The sequence below is a fragment of the Macaca thibetana genome, chromosome 3 (assembly GCF_024542745.1).
Source record: "Macaca thibetana thibetana isolate TM-01 chromosome 3, ASM2454274v1, whole genome shotgun sequence".
Lineage (NCBI taxonomy): Eukaryota > Metazoa > Chordata > Mammalia > Primates > Cercopithecidae > Macaca > Macaca thibetana.
The window spans coordinates 51,715,462-51,739,542 of record NC_065580.1 but is presented as its reverse complement, the minus strand read 5'-3'; the positions used below and the strand labels follow the sequence as shown (position 1 = coordinate 51,739,542).

Genomic DNA, 24,081 nt, shown 5'->3' with positions numbered 1-24,081 from the left:
ACAAGGAATAACAAAAATAGTAAATCATCCTTTCATAATCCCTGACTAAAAAAGTAATTTAAGAAAAAGATTTAGGCAGAAATCATTAATAGATATTAAAACCATTAGGGGAAAGATTGACAGAAAATTAAAATGCAAAGGTATCCATTAAATAAAAGAAAAAAAGTTTTCAACAAAAGGTGCTCAAGAAACTAAATTCCTCTATGGAAAAAATTAATTTTCCACTGTACATAAAAATTAAATAAAATGTAAAATAGTAAAACCTCTAAAAGAAAACATAAGACAAAAACCTTGTAACCTTAGGGTAGGCAAAAATTTCTTTCATAATACACAAAAGAAAACATGGAAAAACTAGACTTTATCAAAACTAAAAAAATTTTGCTTTTCAAAAAGACAATATCAAGGGAGGAAAACACAGCATTATTCATAATAGACAAAAGCAGTCTACCAACTTATCAAGACACAAGCAAAATGCATATATCCATAGAACTGAATATTACTCATCAATGAAAAAGAATGGACTACTTATACATACAACCAGGAGTTCCCAATGCCCCTGGGCTGCTGACCGGTATGGGTCCCTGGCCTGTTAGGAACTGGGCCACACAGCAGGAGGTGAGCGGCAGGGGAGCGAGCATTATCACCTCATCTCTGCCTCCTGTCAGATCAGCAGCAGCATTCGATTCTCATAGGAGTGCGAACCCTATTGTTAACTGCGCACGCTAGGGACATATGTTGTGTGCTCCTTATGAGAATCTAATGCTGATGATCTAAGGCGGAACAGTTCATCCTAAAACCACCACCTCTGCTCCCACATGTGTGAAAAAATTGTCTTCCATGAAACCAGTCCCTGGTGTCAAAAAGGTTGGGGAACACTGCACACAACAAAATGAATCATTCTAAATAAAACAATGTGCTAAGTGAAGAAGCTAGATATACAAGATTATCTGTCATATGACTGTATTTATATAAAAATTTTTAGAAAAAAAACTATGAAGACAGAAATTATAATCTATCAAGATTAGTAATTGCCTGGGTTTGGGGCTAGGAGGAGGAACTGACTACAAACAAGCATGAAGGAACTTTTGTATGATGATGGCAATATTCCAAAACTGGTTATGAGATGGTTGCACAGTTGTATAAATTTACTACAACTTGGCTGGGCGAGGTGGCTCACACCTGTAATCCCAGCACTTAGGGAGGCTGAGGCAGGCAGATCACCTGAGGTCAGGAGTTCAAGACCAGCCTGCCCAACATAGTAAAACCACGTCTCTACTAAAAATATAAAAATTAGCTAGTTGTGGTGGCATGTGCCTGTACCCCAGCTACTTGGAAGTCTGAGGCAGGAAAATTGCTTGATTCCAGGAGATGGAGATTGCAGTGAGCCAAGATCGCGCCACTGCACTCCAACCTGTGTGACAGAGTGAGACTCTGTCTGAAAAAATTAAAAAAATTAAAATAAATAAATAAGTGTACTAAAACTCATCAAACTATACACAAAAAGTGCATGATAACAGGAAAAAAGGAAAGACATAGAAGAAAATATTTATGATATGGTTTGGCAGTGTCCCTACCCAAATCTCATCTTGAATTGTAATCCTCATAATCCCCATGTGTAGAGGGAGGAACCTGGTGGGAGATGACTGGATCATGGGGGTGGTTTTCCCACTTGCTGTTCTCAGGATAGTGAGTGAGTTCTCACAAGACTTAATGGTTTTATAATGGGCTCTTTCCCCTTAGCTCCACACACACTCCTCTCTCTTGCCTGCCACCATGTAAGATATGCCTCATCCCCTTCTGCCATGATTATACATTTCCTGAGGCCTTCCCAGTTTTGTGGAAATGTGAGTCAATTAAACCTCTTTTCTTTACAAATTACCCAGTCGTGGGTATGTCTTTATAGCAGTGTGAAAGCCAACTAATACAATTTACAGTACAAAATTTGATAAAAGGCTTACATCCAGAATGTAATAAAAATTCTTAAACTCAATAATGAGAAGACAATAAAGCCTTTAAAAATTGAACAAACACCTTCACTATTAAGTGGTTAAAATGTTTGTCACATCAGTAGTTATTAAGAAAATGCACATGAGAAGCACAATGAGAACCTCCTACATACCCACTAAAATGGCTAAAATTAAAAAGACTGCCAACATCAAATGTTGGCAACAATCTGGAGGAACCAGAACCCTAAACAACTGATGTGGAAATATAAACTAATAGAACCACTTTGGAAAAATGGTATTCTCTTTAAAAGGTAAACATAATAGTCTTTGCAAAAATCGAACCTTTTTTTTTGCCTCAGGTATTAACCTAATAGAAATGAAAATATACGCTGACACTAAGACTTGTACTTGAGTGTTCATGCAGCTTTATTTACAGTAGTCCTAAAGTAGAAATAACCTAAATGCTCATCAATAGGTGAATGGATAAAGATACTTCCATAAGTAATGACATAATAAAAGAGGAACAAATTATCAATGCACATAACATGCATGAATCTCAAAATGATTATGTTGAATGTATGAAGCCAGATACAAGAAAGAGTACACTGTGTAACTTCAATTATATAAAACCATGGAAATGCAAATTAATCTATAATGACAAAAAGTGGCTGCCTGTAATTTTTCTCAATTACAAAATAAAATTCTACTATTTACTACTATAATAACACTCCACCACAAGATTGTTTAAGTAAAATCATATAGATTTATACAAGTACAAACACAGTTTAGAGAAATTTTTGAGAAGCAGAAAGCAATTACATATAGACTAGAGTGAACACCAAATTTTAATCAAACAGCAGTGACAGAATTCTATATGAAATACAATAAAAATTTAGTCCGTTATTGAAAAATTATTCACATGGATAACTGAAATGAAATGCATTCAGTGAACTGGAAAACTATGGGAAGTAATAACACCAAAATACCCTAAGTCTAAAAGCAGTTAATTAGATGTAAGTCCACACTGCAAGATGGCAATAAAATAATAAAGCAGCCAAAGTTATTGTGGATTGTTCAAAACAAGAGAATTTGTCAAAGAATATGAAAATGACATGACTGCATAAGATAGAAACTAGAATAAAAGTAATACTTTACATTTGGTGTAAAACAAAAGCATACAGAAATACCATATGGTAATTGATACATTGTAAAAAAGAAAGGGTAGGCAGAGAGAAGAGTAGGAGAAAAGAAAAGTTGAAAGTATCTGCCAAGAAAATCAATTAATAAAAGCAGGGATCAGCATATTTTTTCTTTAAAGTGCAATATGTAAATAGTCTAGGCTCTGCACACTATATATGTTGCTTGTTTTTTGTTTTTTCCCAACCATTTTAAAATATGAAAATAATTCTTAGCACTGGGGGAATATAAAAAACAGGCCACGGGCTGTAGTTTACCAACCCATGATTTTGGGTGTTATGTAAGAGTTCAAATTAATTTCCATTCAAATTTAAGGATAAAATAAAAAGGACATGTTACACAACTAACATTAAGCTTTAGAGACAAAAAATTAAATGATTAGTTTTAAAATACCCTTTTAAATTATAAAAGACTATGACGTACATATTATATAACTATTATTAATAACAATACATAACGTTATCTTTAAAGAGAAATTGTCGAAGCGTAACTTTTAAATTTATTATTTATACATGTCATAAAGTTTATCTAACTGAATACCAATGTACTCTCCATTAAATCTAATGAAAGCTACAGTGATGAACAAACAGACAAATATTTGGGGAAACAACAGCAAATTACCATTTGAAGGTCATAAAGGAAATATGAGAGCTCTTACTACATTCGTTCTTTCAAGTTGTTTACTGTGTGCCAAGGAACAAGTTTTGAACAAGAGGAGAAAAATTACTGAAATTCTAGTTAGTGGTAAAAACAATACAGGGACCAAATAGACAAAGGAGTTTACACAGGCCCAAATGATGAGATCTGTTATATAATCCATGAGACAAGTCAGAAAAACTCCTAACAGCTAAATATATAAAAGCTGTACCTTTTAAAGCTAGGCAAATGGTGTTTGTTGGGTCATAAGGGAAGGAAAACATCCCAAAAGAAGTGCTTGCTGCCTGTAGAACTACTCTCGTTAACTACAAAAGGAATCAGTGTGTTCAATTTTACGAGGACCTTTTTGAAGCTTACGATAATGCATAATTTCCATAGAGCCTACTGAACACAATGCATTTGAACTGGTATCCTTGCTATACCAGAAATAATTCAGAATTTTTAACTGCAAAAGTGAAAAGAGATCATAATATCATAATTTCTTACTATATACTATATAGATATTTATCTACTGAACTTCAATTCTACATTATTTTCTTAGAGAAGCTAGGTCTAGGTCTAGGTCTAGGTCTAGGTCTAGGTTCTCTAGAGCTAGCTCCTCTAAGGTTGTCATGGTACTTTTGGCTAACAGTTGATAAGCACCAGGACCCTAGGCTTGACCAAGAAGGTCTTCTGCCTTAGGGAAAAGGCAAGTTCATGAATACTTAGTTACTATCACTAGCAACAACTACCACAGGGTCGGGATTATAGACAGGTACTAAGCTCCAAAAGAAGTGAACACAGAAATCTTCTTTCCTGATGACCTCTAAAGATAAGTAAAAACATTATCTTGCTCCACCTTGAACCCCCAGAAAATCTCATATTTGTTTACTGGGAAAGCTTCTAATTCACAACGTAAAGTCATCTTCCTAATTAAAATGTCATCATTTTACTGTGGGGGACTGGTATCTATGGTGATGCAGGAACTGATCCAGATCACAATTTCTACCACCTATTTTTGAAAGCTAGTTAAAGCCGGAGGTAATGGAGTCTGTTGTAATCCTGAAAAAATAAATAAATAAATAAGGTCCTCTCCCTTTCTTTGTGTGACTTCTGTCAGTGAAAGACTCTGTGGTGAGTAGAAAAGAGAGAAATGGGAATCAGGAAGAGCTGCAGGTGGATGGTACATCCAGACGCATGCTGTGACAGACTGCTTATAGAGGTGAAAAATGTTTTTTCTAACATGATCATATTCTGTGCATCCCCAGAAGATGTGCCCTAAGTCACAAGTCCTTCCAAATTTTTCCAGTGGAAGTGATAGTGATATCACTATAAATCTTTCCCATCCAGAAATAATAAGGCTTTTGTAAGGTCAGAAGTTTATTTATATATTTTTCGTGTAGAAAGAAACAATAGCTTCTCCATATCTAAACAGTCATTTAGTTTATAAATTTGAAAACAGACATTTTGCAATATGATAGTATTTTATAATACTACAAAGCTATTTAAAACATACAAATAAATACAAAACACTTAGGCAATTAACTGGAAAAAACAGTAGTGATGAAAAAGGTTATCCGCATTTACTAAAACAATTTTGGTTTGGAAAGGAATGCTAAAAAAAGAAATTGCACTAACTTTCTTCAAACAAATAGTTGTTTCAGATAACAAAGGAATAGCTATTATATTAGTCTGTTCTGTCTGCTATAATAAAATACCATAGACTGGGCTTATAAACAAGAGAAATTTATTTCTTGCAGTTCTGGAGACTGGGAAATCCAAGTTCAAGGTGTCAGCAGTTTGGGTATCTGATAAGGGCTCATCTTCCTAGTTCACACAAAGACACCATTTTTTTTAAAAATTATACTTTAAGTTCTGGGATACATGTGTAGAATGTGCAGGTTTGTTACATAGGTATACACGTGCCATGGTGGTTTGCTGCACCCATCAACCCGTCATCTGCATTACGTATTTCTCCTAATGGTATCCCTCCCTTAGCCCTACAACCCCGACAGGCCCCAGTGTGTGATGTTCCCTTCCCTGACAAGGACACCTTTTTAATGTAATCTCACATGGCAAAAGGATAAGCAGCTCTCTCAGGCTCTGAGTAAAATGAGGGGTAGAAGGAGAGGGGAAGGTACATAGAAAATGCAAAAAGTCTTTTATAATGGCACTAATCCCATTCATGAGGGTCCCTCCTTCATGACCTGTTTACCTCCCAAAGGCCAACATCCAAATAACATAATCTTGGGGGTTAGGATTTCAACATAAGGAGAATTTGAGGAGGATGCATTCAGAACACAGCAGCCATAAAAATGAAGTGACAACTTATCTGCAAATTACAGTTAGGTGACTCTATTATTATTATTATTATTATTATTACTATTTTTATGATTTTAGTAAGGGCAGAATTCAATGAAGTAATAGAAATATCATCAATTTCTTTAACATGATTCAACAGAAAGTAATAATTTAGTTTTTAACAAAAGATCTCATTGAATTATCAGTCAATAACCAAAAATGTAAAAATCACTGAAGACAATGAAGATGGAGAATTTTTAGTGTTATTAAATACTACAATTTCACAACTGGTAAAGATAGCACTAAAGACTCATGCTATATTAAGTTTTACAATGAACTGACATTGAAAATGATGGGCATCAACTACATACTCAGTAAGAGAGGATCATCAACACTTTTGAGGAATCAAATTAATATCAGAAATTATTAAATGTTACTGATAATATGATGTAACTTTTCAAAAGTTCCTTGTTTACTGTACATCTATTCAGGCTAAGAGCCTATAAACTAAGTGTGTAATCATTCATGAATGCAATAGTACTTCAAAGTTAAAATACTGTAATTCTTTTAGTCCATATTTATAAGAAACATTGTACATTTAACTATTTTAATAATCTCTGATACATGCAAGAATATAATTTGAGGATAAAATACATATAAGCTGCAGCATCTGTTCTAACAGGGAGTGTGAAGCGTATTCCAGGCATAAAAAGAGTACCAAGGCCCTAAAGAAGAAAGGAAAATGGGATGTGAACGACTAATAGAAAGCTTATCAGACTGAAAAGCAGAGATACACATGGAGAGTAGCATAAAATGTGCATGTTTAAATGCTGATGAGGAAACAGTATAAGGGAAATGAGGGATGGAAATGTCAACAAGATAAGGTTCTAAGAAAATAGAAAATAGGATCTAGAGCAGAGGTGGTGTGAGAGGACTCTCAGTGAAGCAGGAATTAAGGACATCTGCTCACAGTAAAATGGGGGTATGGCAAGAGAAGATGGTTGATGGAAAGTAAAGACAGTGTAGAAGAATAATTTCAGAAGATGAAAAAAAAAAACAGTTGGCCAGAAAACAAAAATTCTGAGGAACACTGAAGGACCAGTTTAGATTAGTCATCAAATGGAGACTTCCTAAAAATACAAATACAATACAAATTGCTTCACAAATTGTCAAATAATTTTCAATATAATTATTTAATAAAATTAGAACAAACTGCTTAGTCTTACTAAAGAAGTGCGGAAGCAGGAGCTCCAGATCATGATTCTATTACTTGCCAGCTATGTAATCTTCAGTTAATTTCCTAACCTTTCTATCTCTTTGTTTCCTTAACCATACAGAAAGTGGATAATTGTATCTTCTTCACAGATCTGTTATTGCAATTGAGATAACAAATGTAAAGTGACTAACACAGAGCCTGACAAAGAACAGAGACTGAACAATGGTTCGTTTCATTCTTAATTCCTAAACTGCCTGCTGACACAGCTGGATGACACCTCCTGTCTTGTTGCTGTCTGAGAAGAAAAGGCACTAGCTCCAAAACACAGGCTCTTACAGCCTGCTTCCCAAGAAGCCTTATCTCAGTGACATGATTATTAAGAGTTTAATCCTCTCAGCTCCACAAAACTCGAAACCTAACTTTGTGAGAAACCCAGGTCTGAGGAAGACAGACACAAACAACTAAGCTCAGAAAGATGTTACAAACACAAATATCAATTTATACCTAAGAAATACAGTAAATTTCATGTACTGAGCCAGAATGTTAATATTGGCAGATAATACATTTTCTCCCTTTAGGAAAATTGTACAGCACGCTGCAATAGTCTGAATGTTTGTGTCTTTCCTCCTCAATTCATATGTTGAAATCCTAACTGCCAAGGTGATAGTATTAGAAGGTGTGGCCTTTGGGAGGTGATTATGTCATGAAGGCAGGGCACCCATGAATGGGATTCGTGCCCTTATAAAAGAGGCTTGAGAGCGCCTTTGCTCCTTCTACCACATAAGGACACATCGAGAGGGCATCATTTGTGAATCAGATCGTTGGCCCTCAGTAGATACCCAATCTGCTGGCACCTCCAGCCTTCAGACTTCCCCAGCCTCCAGAACTGTGAAAAATAAATTTCTGTTGTTTATAAACCACCCAGTTTATGGTGTTTTGTGACAGCAGTTCAAATGGACTAACAGAGGAGCCAAATTATACTCAGAAGGTTACTTTATACATCTAAATAAGACAAATGAATTGGATAACATTAAAGGATAATGTCAATAAACTATGATAATATGATCCATATGGCCTTACAGGGAGAAAATACTCCCCCTCCACTGAGCAGAATCTATCCTCCTATGAAGCATGCTGAGACATACAACAAAATTATAGTTCCCTAACTCCTATTTTTCTGAGATCTATGCAGATCATTCTACCTCTACCCACGCAGACACACATTACTTTTATACTTTTGTCTTTTTAATCCGATTTATTAGAAATAGGCCACTGGTTAAATAACAACAGTCATCTACTTTGATAAATCTTTTGAATAAATTTATATAGTCTGAACAGATAACAAAACTATCAATACTTAAGGAAGACTTCCTAAAAGTTTGTCAGTCTCTTAATTTTTAATATGAATTTAAAAACCAAAGAAAAGTCAAACTTGACAACTCGTAAAAAAGTGCACAAGACAATAAAATATCTAATATATATTTACTAAGAAACTACTATGCTAAAAAATACTTTCTTACTTTAAATATAAGACAATTCAATTAAAAAACAAAAAGCCTTTAACAGTAACCATTCCGTTTTGACATGTTAAATTTATCCATCCCTATTGAAGATAATATTTTGGTTTTAAAAATGTTGGTACTGTTTCCTTTCTAGAATTACTTGGTTTGAGTCCCATGACTCTAAAATATAGTAAAATTTTAAGAACTGCATAAAGATATATAAAAATGTGTATATCAAAAACATTTCATAGATACAAAATTTTAAGTAGTATATATACATAAGGTTTCCCATTAGATTAATACAAAAGGCTTGTGACATTGCACTCCCTGAAATATAAATTGCCATCTTTCTCACAACTAAACAAACTATGCTAATATCAATTTTCTGTAGAAATATTCATATTTATTCAAGGTTGACTTGGAATTCCTTCAATATTTCTTTGAGAAGTAATTATCAAAGAATTTGATAATTTGAGCAATCATCCTTCAAAAGAAACATTAGGGCCGGGCACGCGATGGCTCATGCCTGTAATCCCAGCACTTTGGGAGGCACAGGCGGGTGGATCATCGGAGGTCAGGAGTTTGAGACCAGTCTGGCCAACATGGTGAAACCCTGTCTCTACTAAAAATATAAAAATTAGCTGGGTGTGGTGGCACGTGCCTGTAATCCCAGCTACTCGGGGGGCTGAGGCGGGAGAATCACCTGAACCCGGGAGTCGGAGGTTGCAGTGAGCTGAGATCGCACCGCTGTACTCCAACCCGGGCAACAAGTGCAAAACTAAGTCTCAAAAAAAAGAAAAAGAAAAAGAAACATTAAGACCATCATCCAGTGTTTCATCCAATTATTTAATACTTAATAAATACTTATTGAGCAATACAAAGAATGGGAAAACAGAGATAAAAGATACAGTACTAGGTCTTAATGAATGTCAATCCAGTGAGTACATCAAAACATATATATAACACAGTGTGATAAATAAAATGCTCAAATATAATAAATAACATTATTAAGCATCTTCTTCTTCTTTTTTTCAAAGGTGTATTATAACCCTAAATAGAGGTTCTAAAACCACCCACGAGAATCAGGAAAGGATATTTGGGGAACTTAAGGAGGAAAAAGTTGGGTAAAGAATGAATACAAAACAAATAGCCACGTAAATTCAACCAGTAACTGTGTTCAAAGAATATTTAACATTAAATGCAAGCCACAGAGGCTGAACAAACCTGTTATATTCAGGGAAACAAGGGACAGCCATAAGTGTCACTTGGGGATGTAGCAAGATGGCAAGAAGCAAATGGGGTTACAGTTTGAGATTTACAAAGAACAAAGTGGTTGAAGAATTTTAAGTACTAAATGGATACGACTAGATATATCTAACATTAAGATCACTGTAGAAGCAGTATGAATATTAAATGGAAATCAGACACTAATAGAAGACTAATATAGTAATCAGGATGAGAAAGCTAAGGGTATGAAACAAGAATACAGAAACAATCAGATTAGAACAGGAGTCAACAAACTATGCTCATGGGACAAATCTGGTTCATGCTTGTTTTTGCTAATAAAGTGTTAATGGAATACAACCAAGCTCATTTATTTACATATTGTCTCTGGCTGTTTTCCTGCTACAACAGCAGAGTTCAGTAGTTATAACTGAAACTAAAGGGCCTACAAAATCTAAACTAATTTACTATCTGTCTCTTCACGAAAAGTTTGCTCGTCCTTAGATGAGCTGATTTCCAAGTTTCCCAGTTGAATAGTGGTGCTCCACAGCAGCTAACACACACAGGAGAAGATATATTTGACAACTCTGTTTTTTAATATTCTGAGTTACAGAGTCATTAGGAGGGTCTCATGGAATAATGTGGATGATACTAAGAATGAGCTTGCTCAATATACATTCCAGCTTCCTTTTAGTATGTGTTTGCTGTAAAAGGGTCCAGATATGACTAATATTCCGTCAACTATAAGAACTTGTTTGACATTTAGATGGCAGAGGCTGTACTTTTCCTACTTCTGTTGTTTTCCCTGCCAAGCTTGGTCATAGAGGTGTTTGGATTTCTCCTATTGGCTCTAATGGGGCCTGGTGTATAGTCCCTAGCATTACGAGTACCAAAAGGCAGAACAGAGGACATCCATTTTGCTGATCTAGATCCTGTCAGAGGAAATATGGCTCTGAAGCTATCAGATGCAATGAAGGTTATATAAAACACCAGTAGGCAGTTTCCTGACATGGAGGAAGCAATATCTGCCCAACTTGTCCAATTCTGCACAGTTCAGTAGTTCTGAGAAGTTCAGATCTTCTTCTTGAGCCCTCCCAACCATATCCTATAATAAATCCCTATCTACTAAAACTTGCTAAAGTAAATTCTGTTTTCTATAAGCAAATTTTAACCAATACAACCATCCTGCAGGCAGGGCAGGCAGCTATAAAGATTTGGTGTTTACGAAAGAGATCTTGGATGCAGAGTGAGATTTTAAAGTTATCAGCAAATGGGAATGTACGAGATCATCAAGGAAAAGCACTTAAAATAAAAAGTGGTCACAAAGAAAGACAGAATACAAAGATTAAGGAAGTAAGCAGAAATTATTACAACTATGAAGAAACCAAAAAGCAATGTCAAGAGAAGGAAAAAAAAAAAAAAAAAAAAAAAAAACAACCAGGAGAGATTGAGATAAGGAAACTAAGAGAAGAAAGGCTGTCAAGAAGTTGAAATGGCTACCAATGTCAAAATTTGAGAAACAAAAAAAAAGTCCTTTGGGAAACTGGGAGGTCACCCCAGTAATCTACTGGGGTATAGACTTCAATAAATCTACTGAAAGTGTGTTAGAAGCCACAATAGGACTGGGGACTATATGAGAAGTCAAGAAAAGGAGACAGTAAGAGCAGCTTATTCTTCCAAACAGTTTGACTATGAAGTAAACAGACTAGGAAATAGTTACATAACAAGATATAACTAAGTAAACAGTTAAACTTGAAGAATCCTTTTTCCTTTTAAGTGGGAGAAATTTTAGTATCTTTGTTTACTGCTAAATAAAAGGAAAAGGTTGAAGATTCAGACAAGCTAAGGAGCAAAGTAAAGAAGCAGGGCAGAAAGGATGGTGTGGAATTCGCCTTAAATAGGAAGGTTAGAGATCTGATGGAGTTGTATCCTTAAGAATGAACTAGGCATGAAGTCAAAACCATGCATGCCTTGTGATCTTGATTTTCTTTTTAAGGAGTGTGACAAGATCATCTCATGACAATGAGAGAGAAGACACTGGAGGTTTACAGTGAATAAAAAAAATTTGAAACAACCATCTGTGAAATGGAAGAGGGAATTGGACATAATAAAAAAGTAATTGAGGCCAGGTACAGGTGGGTGGTTCCAAGATGGCCGAATAGGAACAGCTCCAAGCTACAGCTCCCAGTGCGAGCGACACAGAAGACGGGTGACTTCTGCATTTCCAACTAAGGTACCGGGTTCATCTCAATGGGGCATGTCGGAAAGTGGGTGCAGGACAGTGGGTGCAGTCCACCGAGTAAGAGGCGAAGCAGGGCGAGGCATCACCTCACCTGGGAAGTGCAAGGAGTAAGGGAATTCCCTTTCCTAGCCAAGGGAAATCCTGACACACAGCACCTGGAAAATCGGGTCACTCCCACCGTAATACTGCACTTTTCCAAAGGTCTTAGCAAACAGCACACCAGAAGATTATATCACGAGACTGGCTCAGAGGGTCCCACACCCACGGGGCCTCCCTCATTGCTAGCACAGCAGTCTGAGATCTAACTGTAAGGTGGCAGTGAGGCTGGAGGAGGGGTGCCCGCCATTGCTGAGGCTTGAGTAGGTAAACAAAGCAGCCAGGAAGCTTGAACTGGGTGGAGCCCACCACAGCTCAAGGAGGCCTGCCTGCCTCTGTAGACTCCACCTCTAGGGACAGGGCATAGCTAAACAAAAAGCAGCAGAAACCTCTGCAGATGTAAACATCCCTGTCTGACAGCTTTGAAGAGACTAGTGGTTCTCCCAGCATGCAGTTTGAGATCTGAGAACAGACACACTGCCTCCTCAAGTGGGTTCCTGACCCCCAAGTGGCCTAAGTGGGAGGCACCCCCAAGTAGGGGCAGACTGACACTTCACACAGCTGGGAATGCCCCTGAGACCAAGCTTCCAAAGGAATGATCAGGCAGCAATATTTACTGTTCTGCAATATTCACTCTTCTGCAGCCTCTGCTGCTGATACCCAGGCAAACAGGGTCTAGAGTGGACCTTGAGCAAACTCCAACAGACCTGCAGTTGAGGGTCCTGTTAGAAGGAAACTTAACAAACAGAAAGGACATCCACACCAAAACTCCATCTGTATGTCACCATCATCAAAGACCAAAGGCAGATAAAACCACAAAGATGGGGAAAAAACAGAGCAGAAAAGCTGAAAATTTTAAAAATCAGACTGCCTCTCCCCCTCCAAAGGAACGCAGTTCCTCGCCAGCAATGGAACAAAGCTGGACGGAGAATGACTTCGATGAATTACGAGAAGAAGGCATCAGATGATCAAACTTCTCCAAGCTAAAGGAGGAAGTTTGAACCCATCGCAAAGAAGCTAAAAACCTTGAAAAAAGATTAGATGCATGACTAACTAGAATAACCAACGTAGAGAAGTCCTTAAATGACCTGATAGTGCTGAAAACCATGGCACAAGAACTACATGACAAATGCACAAGCTTTAGTAACTGATTTGATCAACTGGAAGAAAGGGTATCAGTGATTGAAGATCAAATGAATGAAATGAAGTGAGAAGAGAAGTTTAGAGAAAAAAGAGAAAAAAGAAATGAACAAAGCCTCCAAGAAATACAGGACTATGTGAAAAGACCAAATCTACGTCTGATTGGTGTACTTGAAAGCGACAGGGAGAATGGAATGAAGTTGGAAAACACTCTTCAGGATATTATCCAGGAGAACTTCCCCAACCTAGCAAGGCAGGCCAGCATTCAAATTCAGGAAATACAGACAACACCACAAAGATACTCCTCGAGAAAAGCAACTCCAAGACACATAATTGTCAGATTCGCCAAAGTTGAAATAAAGGAAAAATGTTGGGGCAGCCAGAGAGAAAGGTCGGGTTACTCACAAACGGAGGCCCATCAGACTAGCAGCGGATCTCTCGGCAGAAACTCTACAAGCCAGAAGACAGTGGGGACCATTATTCAACATTCTTAAAGAAAAGAATTTTCAACTCAGAATTTCATATCAAGTCAAACTAAGTTTCATAAGTGAAGAAGAAATAAAATCCTTTACAAACAAGCAAATGCTGAGAGATTTTGTCACCACCAGACCTGCCCAACAAGAGCTCCAGAAGGAAGCACTAAACATGGAAAGGAACAACCGGTACCAGCCACTTGCAAAAACAGGCCAAAATGTAAAGACCATTGATAGTAGGAAGAAACTGCATCAACTAACAAGCAAAATAACCAGCTAACATCATAATGACAGGATCACATTTACACATAACAATATTAACCTTAAATGTAAATGGGCTAAATGCTCCAATTAAAAGACACAGACTGGCAAATTGGATAAAGAGTCAAGACCCATCAGTGTGCTGTATTCAGGAGACCCATCTCATGAGCAGAGACACACATAGGCTCAAAATAAAGGGATGGAGGAAGATCTACCAAGCAAATGGAAAATAAAAAAAGGAAGGGGTTCCAATCCTAGTCTCTGATAAAACAGACTTTAAACCATCAAAGATCAAAAGAGACAAAGAAGGCCATTACATAATGGTAAAGGGATCAATTCAACAAGAAGAGCTAACTATCCTAAATATATATGCACCCAATACAGGAGCACCCAGATTCATAAAGCAAGTCGTTAGAGACTTACAAAGAGACTTAGACTCCCACACAACAATAATGGGAGACTTTAACACCCCACTATCAACATCAGAGAGATCAACGAGACAGAAAGTTAACAAGGATATCCAGAAATTAAACTCAGTTCTGCACCAAGCAGACCTAATAGACATCTACTGAACTCTCCACCCCAAATCAACAGAATATATATTCTTCTCAGCACCACATCGCACTTATTCCAAAATTGACCACATAGATGGAAGTAAAGCACTCCTCAGCAAATGTAAAAGAACAGAAATTATAACAAACTGTCTCTCAGAACACAGTGCAATCAAACTAGAACTCAGGATTAAGAAACTCAATCAAAACTGCTCAACTACATGGAAACTGAACAACCTGCTCCTGAATGACTACTGGGTACATAACCAAATGAAGGCAGAAATAAAGGTGTTCTTTGAAACCAATGAGAACAAAGATACAACATACCAGAATCTCTGGGACACATTTAAAGCAGTGTGTAGAGGGAAATTTATAGCACTAAATGCCCACAAGAGAAAGCAGGAAAGATCTAAAATTGACACCCTAACATCACAATTAAAAGAACTAGAGAAGCAACAGGAAACATATTCAAAAGCTAGCAGAAGGAAACAAATAACTAAGATCAGAGCGGAACTGAAGGAGACAGAGACACAAAAAACCCTTCAAGAAAATCAATGAATCCAGGAGTTGGTTTTTTGAAAAGATCAACAAAATTGAAAGGCTGCTAGCAAGACTAATAAAGAAGAAAAGAGAGAAGAATCAAATAGATGCAATAAAAAACGATAAAGGGGTTATCATCACCGATCCCACAGAAATACAAACTACCATCAGAGAATACTATAAACAACTCTACTCAAATAAACTAGAAAACCTAGAAGAAATGGATAAATTCCTGGACATATACACTCTCCTAAGACTAAATCAGGAAGAAGTTGAATCCCTGAACAGACCAATAACAGGCTCTGAAATTGAGGCAATAATTAATAGTCTACCAACCAAAAAGAGTCCAGGACCAGGGATTCACAGCTAAATTCCACCAGAGGTACAAGGAGGAGCTAGTACCATTCCTTCTGAAACTATTCCAATCAATAGAAAAAGAGGGAATCCTCCCTAACTCACTTTATGAGGCCAGCTTCATCCTGATACCAAGCCTGGAAGAGATACAACAAAAAAAACAGAATTTTAGACCAATATCCCTGATGAACATCGATGCAAAAATCCTCAATAAAATACTGGCAAACTGAATCCAGCAGCACATCAAAAAGCTTATTCACCATGATCAAGTGGGCTTCATCCTTCAGATGCAACGCTGGTTCAACATATGCAAATCAATAAATGTAATCCAGCATATAAACAGAACCAAAGACAAACACCACATGATCATCTCAATAGATGCAGAAAAGGCCTTTGACAAAATTCCACAGCCCTTCATGCTAAAAACTCTCAATAAATTCGGTATTGATGGAACGTATCTCAAAATAGTAAGACCTATTTGTGACAAACCCACAGCCAATATCATACTGAATGGGCAAAAACTGGAAAAATTCCCTTTGAAAACTGGCACAAGACATGGATGAACATACCATGGATGCAGCTGGAAACCATCATTCTCAGCAAACTATCACAAGAACAGAAAACCAAACACCACATATTCTCACTCATAGGTGGGAACTGAACAATGAGAACACTTGGACACAGGAAGGGGAACATCACACACTGGGGCCTGTCGTGGGGTGGGGGGAGGGGCGATGGGGTAGCATTAGGAGATATACCTAATGTAAATAACCAGTTAATGGGCGCAGCACACCAACATGGCACATATATACATATGTAACAAACCTGCACGTTGTGCGCATGTACCCTAGAACTTAAAGTATAATAAAAAATTAAAGCAATAAAGATGTAATAACTTAAAAAAAAAAGTAATTGAAACCCAGCTGCATCTCAGAATCGTAAATTTTGGTTACATCAATCTTACAGTTGTCTGTGTTTTGTGTTGTTTTGTTTTTGTTTTTTAAGAGCAATGACAAGCCTAGGCATAGAAGTAAAACAGGGATAAATGTTGCATGGTCCACAGATGGCATTTTGCTGTGCAGGAGTAGTAGAAAGGCAAAGGTGAGAGAATTTGAGGGTATCATCAAGAGCAATGGTTCTTGGTACCAGATCTACTGAATCAGAAATTCTGGGTGTTGGGCTCAGCTGTCTGTGTTTAACCAGTCCTCCCATCAATTCTGATGCGTGGTGAAGTTTGAGAATCATTAGTTAGGTGAATAGTTGAAAAGACTCATCTTTGATCAATTTAATACAAAAATATAAGTAGAGCCAGAGAAGGGGACAGATATGAGGTTGACAGAGTAGAAAACCATCGAGTAGTAAAGGCATTTATGCTATAGATGACTTAATAGACTGATGGTTTTGTTTTGTTTTGTTTTGTTTTGTTTTGTTTTTGAGATGGAGTTTTGCTCTTGTTGCGCAGGCTGGAGGGCAATGGCAAGATCTCGGCTCACCACAACCTCCGGCTTCCAGATTTAAGCAATTCTCCTGCCTCAGCCTCCCGAGTAGCTGGGATTACAGGAGTGCACCACAACGCCTGGCTAATTTTGTATTTTTAGTAGAGATGGGGCTTCTACATGTTGGTTAGGCTGGTCTCGAACTCCCAACCTTAGGTGATCTGCCTGCCTCGGCCTCCCAAAGTGCTGGGATTACAGATGTGAGCCACTGTGCCCGGCCAAGAGACTGAAGTTTTAGGTTAATAAAAGAATTATGAGTTATAACAGGAACAAGGGAGTGGGAGGGCAGAAAAAATAGGAATTTACAGTCAAAGGAAGAGACACTGAAGACTTAGACCAAATGCTAATGACAATATTCAACATTAATAAGGAGGGAAAGATACTGAAATAGGATGGAAGGGAAGGGCATTAGACTCAAGTTTGGGCTAGTAGATGTCAAACTACTGTGAGCCCAACATATAAGAATAACCACCTCCATAGGTATTGGTAACATCCACGATGATGGGATTTAGAATGGAGAGAAAACAGTACTGCTGAAGTCCTAGAGATGGCAGAGGATTAGGAGATAAAAGCAACCATATGAGGAAGAGGACAATATGTTATAGAAAATAAATCCCCTGTATAAAATCCCAAAAAAAGGCATAATTCTTATAGGATGGAGGGCTACAAAGTCAAACCCAGACACCACTTCTTTAGGAAGGCAACTGCCCTTTCTTGTTTTGAAATTCAGGGCAAAATGTTTGATTAATAGAGTTATCTTTTCCTTCTCTTTTGAGGATCTAAAAAAGGTATCTTCTCTTATTTAATGTAGAGAAATACTCTATTTTTTTTTTAAACAGTGTAAGAGTTCCATCCTTATACGGAGACCTAGAGTTAAAACATAATTGACCAAACAACTAAAAGTAATCTCTAATGTTAGAAGTTAGAATAATAATTATTTTTGGGGAAGACAGAAGAGAGTAAAAATTGCGAGAGAGGGCAAAGAAACTCTAGGAGTACTGGTGATGTCCCATTTCTGACCTGGGTTTTGATTTCACGGGTATGTTCACACTGTGGTATTCATTCTATATGAAAGTTTATGATTTGTCCACTTTTCATTTTGCATATAATATTCAATTTTAAAAGAATAACTACCTGATTCAGTTATATTTTAAAAATTACAACTATTTAGGAATCAGAAGTCAAGTACCTTCCTGATTTAGAGGCTACTTAAAGAACAGCACATTAATAACATTATTTCTGCCTAATATAAATGCACAAAATGAAATTCCTGGTTTAGAGGATATGAAAAAACTCTAAGGATTAATAATTATTTTGGAGCCCAATACGAATAGAGAAAATACCTGGGTATAATACAAGGGTAGATTTAAGATCTAATTCTAAGTTGTTGAATCTAATACATCAATACCTTTGAATTTCTTCTAATTCAGAAAATTAAGCATCAGGAAAATGATACCCTAGGAGAAATGTCAAGTCAAAAATTTTTAAAATTATGGCATAATGATTAAGATTGAAAAGTTCTGGGACTCGAGTGATTAAAATTTGAATCCAAACTAATTTACTAGCTATGTGATTTTCAACAACTTATTTAAGTTCTGTTTCTTCAACTGTAAAATAAAATTAACAATAATACCAATCTTACTGGGTTGTTGAAAGGCTTAAATGAGGAACCACGCTTTAGACAAAGCATGCATGGTCAGCTATCTATCTATATATGCACATCATAAAAAATACATTTCATGTTATATACATTATACATTAGAAACATTAGGTCTATTTTTAAATTAAATATACTGAACATATATTAAAATTTCCCTTAACTATGACCTATTCTCTGATTTAAATTGTAGACATACTTTCTCAGTGATAAAATGAAGACATATATTACTTATTTGAACTCAAAGTCAAATGTTCACCTGTATTATGAGACATTTTTTCACATTAAAAAAGTCTTATTTTTATTACCTGAGTCTCCAAACCCTGCTCTAGTAGGCGCTTAGCTTGATTTTCCACTTCAAGTCGGGCTCTTGCAATAAAAAGTAGGTCATTTTCTATCACTTCTATTCCAGAAAGATCTATTCCTTGAGAAAGATAATCTGTTTAAAACAAAAACACACACATTCAAATATTTCAATACTGAATAAATATCAAGGTATTAAAAGACGTATAACTTCTCAAAAAAAAAGGCTATTAAAGAGGATTGCCTTTCAAAATCCATATTTTAAAAAATACAGTTTCCCAAATATTTTCTATTTAATAAGTAATTTATGCTGGAGTTAAATGCTCCAAATAAGACAGATTTGGTAAGACAAGAATAGAAACGATGATTATTACAAGTTTAAGGAAATGTCAAGAGATCACATTTAAAAGTGTCAAATTTAGTATTTTTAAGTAAATAAATATTCTCATATTTTCAGAAAATTCTCAAGATGCAACTACAGTTTTTTTTGCTGCTGCTGTTGTTGTTTTTAAGAGATGGAGGAGTCTCAATATACTGCCCAGGCTGGAGTGTAGTGGACTCTCACACATGTGATTATATTTCACTATAGTCTCAAAGCTCCTGGGCTCTAGCAGTCCTCCCACCTTAGCCTCCCAAGTAGCTGGTACTACCAGTACCTGGCATCACGCCCAACTATTTTCTTTTTTTTTTTTTTTTAAGAGACAGGGTCTCTCTATGTTGTTCAGGCTGGTCTCAAACTCCCGGCCTCAAGTGATCCTCCCATCTTGACCTCTTGAGTAGCTGGGCCCCAGTATTTTTAAAAGCAAAAAAGAGGCCTTCATCACATTGTAAAACCACCACCAGCTCCCACCTCCCCAGTTATCCAAACCACATTTACAATCACTCACCTTAAGAAGTAACCAAACAACATGCTAGATTTGCAGTGCAAAGGGCTCTAACAGCTCGGAGGGAGAAAGGTCTATATTATTTTAGTTACTAATTATTCCACAAACCTACTTTTCAGTAACAGACATGTAGCAACAGAGGAAAAAAAAAAAAGAAAAGAAATGTAGTAACAACCCCCAGCATCTGCCCCTCACCACAGAAGAACAGAGGGATTATGATACTAAAGTTTCCCTTCCCACTTATCTGATGCATACAATCACTATCAGTGGTACAAGTTTTTATACGTCTGCTCTTTGTTAAGCACATCTAAAGACTGGAGCCAAGAACAAAATGATGATGATGATTCTAATAACAATGACTAGCATTTTTAAAGATGTAGCATGTATAATACATTAAGCTAGATACAAGGTATATATTACTTTAATGCCTCTGTTATTTGTAATTTTCTAAACAATCTTGCTAGAAATATCATCATACCTAGATGAAGATACTAAAACCCAAAGAATTTAAGTAATCTGAACAAATTCACTTGGCTAGTAACTGGTAAAGCAGAATTTAAATCCTGGTTTTTCTGACACAGTCTTTTCAGTAGATAATCCCAGGCCAATCTGAAGAGCCTTGAAAGAAAAGAGCTTATATTCAAAGAGTGAGTATTCCTCCAATATTCTTCCAATTTGCTCAGTGAAAGGGTAAAGATGTAAAAATCATAACAGATATAACTCTTCATAAAATTTGCCCAGTTTAGAACAACGAAAGTATTAAATAACTAGTTTAACTTCTAAAAATATGTAAATTTAAAAAAATATATATAATGCCAAACTTTGAAATATGGCAGCATTACTCACATCATGACAATTAAACCTTAATAAATGTGGAGTGCACAGCCAAAATTAACTTACTAGCCACTTAATACAAATACCTGTTGGATCCCTTCATATACCACAACAATGAAGCAGGAAATGAAATTGATCTATTTGAATTTAATGTATTTATCAACTCCTTAGGAGAAAACTATGAGACTACTGCTTTTAGTGGAAAATAAATGATATTAATTATCTCTTGGTGTACTTAACATGAGAAATATTTAATCTACTAGATTAGATAAAAGGGAGTTCAAGCACATCAGTCATTTCACTAGGCTTTCAATATTCTAGTCAATAGTACACATGGCTACCAGAATAAACATTCTGGTATATTCTAGTTTATTATAGTCGTCCTTCCATTCATGAACCTCTGGCTTCACGCTGACTAACATGTTCTCCTATTTTGCAGTAGAAAATGTCTTTATTGATTCCAAAATCCTCACTGTCCCCTCTTTTTTTTTTTTTTTTTTCTTTTTTTTTTTTTTTTTTTTTGAGACTCAGTCTTGCTCTGTTGCCAGGCTGGAATACAGTGGCACAATCTCAGCAAACTGCAACCTCTGCCCCCTGGGTTCAAAGTGATTCCCCCGCCTCAGCCTCCCGGGTAGCTGGGACTACAAGTGTGCGCCACCATGCCTGGCTAATTTTTTGTATTTTACTAGAGATGGGGTTTCACCATTTTGGCCAGGATGGTCTTGATCTCCTGACCTCGTGATCCACCCGCCTCGGCCTCCCAAAGTGCTGGGATTACAGGCGTGAGCCACCGCACCTAGCCCGCTGTCCCTTCTTTTACTAGCCTCCTCCTTTGTTTAAAAGAAAACAAAAAGAAGTACAACTATAGTTTGCTAAAGAATTCAGCTATGCACTTATGTTTCACAACAATGTTAGCACTAAATTATTTATTTAGAAGAAACCAGATGAATGAGAAAAGCACGTTATGAAATGGGGTTGGTGCTGGAAGTTGAAAGAAATGAGGAGGGTAAATCTTCACGCTCCATAATGGGGAGTCAAAGAAGTTAAAAATTAAAAAGTATAAATGTAAGCAGATTATTTACAGATATGGAGGCAAATACTAAAATAATTAGCTGAAAAAGACTGAAAAGTTTGCCTCTGAGAAAGAGTAAATGAGGCCAGGAAGAGGGCAGAGCATTGCCATTTTTAAAAAACCTTGTAGCTATTTCAGTATATTACACATGTATAACTTTCATAATAAATAAAACTAAATTTTAAAAAGTAAATAGAAGTTAAGAAAAATAATACCAAAAGTTAAAATAAGGTGGCTAGCCTACTAGAAAAAAAAAATCACATCCTCTGAATCAATGATTCTGCTTCTGGGAATAAATAATAATTTTTAAAAAGAAGAAAAAGGTGAATATATTTGAGCAGGAAGGCATTTATTACAGTGTTCATTGCAACAGTAACACACACACATAGGGATATATGTACATGTGCACAAATGTATATATGTGCATGTATATATACACACACGTATGTATATATAAATAGCAACATTATAAGTTAGTAAAAACCAGTTTGGAAAACAATATGGGACTATCTGATAAGGTTTCATATATGTATCCCCCATGACCAAAATATTCCATTCCTAGGCACATACCACAGAGATGTTTTTATATACGTGTATCAGAAGACATGTACAAGAATGTTCATAGTAGCACTTTTAAAAACAAAGCTGAAAACCCAAATAACCATCAACAAAAGAAAAAAAAATGTGTAATATATTCATCCCAAGTACTACTATAGAGGAGTAAAAGTAAACAAATGACAGGTATATACATATGGTATAAATATCAATAACAATGAATCTCAGTAACACGATGTTAAGGAACAAGAACAAGTTTTAGAAAACACACACAGCAACAAGTAATTCATACTGAGAAATATAAGACTAAATGATATATTATTTGGGATACACAGAAACACTAACAACATTTGGAAAAATTAGCAGAAGTAGCAGATACTATGTTACTTTAATACACTAATTCTTAAATTTAATGGGCAGTATTATAACTTATATATGTTAAAAATGTGTTTTTGCATTTGTGTATTTTCCCATTAAATGCTAAGTATGAACCAATGGCACAGAGTATAACACTTTTAGACAAGGACTTCACAACATTTACTGTAAGTGTATTTGATATGTTCCCCCATCAAAATAGACTGACCATGTCAAATAGACATGGATAATAAAGTAAGACAAGTCAGTTAAAATGTATAATGTCTGGATGGGATTAACAGCAGATGGGACATTATAGGAAAAGCAGAACATATTACCTCAGGGTGAAGAGTTTAATGCAAAGATTATTAACTGGTAACTGGAAAAAAGCTTTTAAGATAAGACCATGTTCATTAAAGATATTTTAGAAGTCAGAGAAATGTTAGAAAGAGGGGAAATTATATAACCCTATAACACAGAGGCAACTACTGGCCAGCGGAGCATTGGAATTTGCACAGCAGTATCTCAGAAATTTATGAATCTCCAAATTCTCAAGTAACAGAACAACAGCATATATCCTCCTCCTGGATATTTATGTGAGAAAGTGCAGAGAAAGGAAAAACTGATGTACAGGGTCTGGGCAGCTGGCTACAGTCACCAACAAAAGTGGCTCCCTCCTACACACCAACTTTATAAAGAGCACCATACAAATATATGTCTCAGAAGCAACCTTCAGATGTTTCTAAAATACTTAAAACCTTGATTGAGCTTAAAAGTAAATGTCCACTATATTCTTTTTAAATCCATCCTTTTAAAATTTTACCCATGAATTGTTTTGCTCTTATTATTTGTAGTTATACTCATTTACAATGTCTCCTTTATTAACTTAATGTTACATACATTTACCTACCCTAAAACAGTCCTTATAAAAATATCAATTTTTGACAGCTCCCAATATTTATCAAACTAATGACCAAAATTTACTTAACCTTCAGTTTAAGACGGAATATTTGTTATCACAAATGACTACTTTAAATATCTTTATAAAGATTTTCAATATCCAGAATTATTTTCTTGGGAGAGAATCAAAGACAATTATTGGATCAAAGTAACACTTTAGCTTCTTGATACAAATTATCAAACTACTTTTCAAAATGGCTATACTACTTTATATGCTTTTTCCAATAATCTATGGGTATAATTGAACCACAGATAGCACTGGATATTACCACTGTTTTTGAATATTA

At 36.0% G+C, this 24,081-nt stretch overlaps 1 protein-coding gene across 1 annotated transcript in view; it reads right to left on the bottom strand.

Moving 5' to 3' along the window:
* Window positions 1-24,081, bottom strand: part of COG5 (component of oligomeric golgi complex 5) — a 368,980-nt gene that overhangs the window by 194,859 nt on the left and 150,040 nt on the right. Inside the window, exon 7 of the mRNA XM_050785204.1 lies at window positions 19,141-19,271. Coding sequence (XP_050641161.1) covers window positions 19,141-19,271 — 131 coding nt within the window. The remainder of the gene's footprint in view (window positions 1-19,140; window positions 19,272-24,081) is intronic.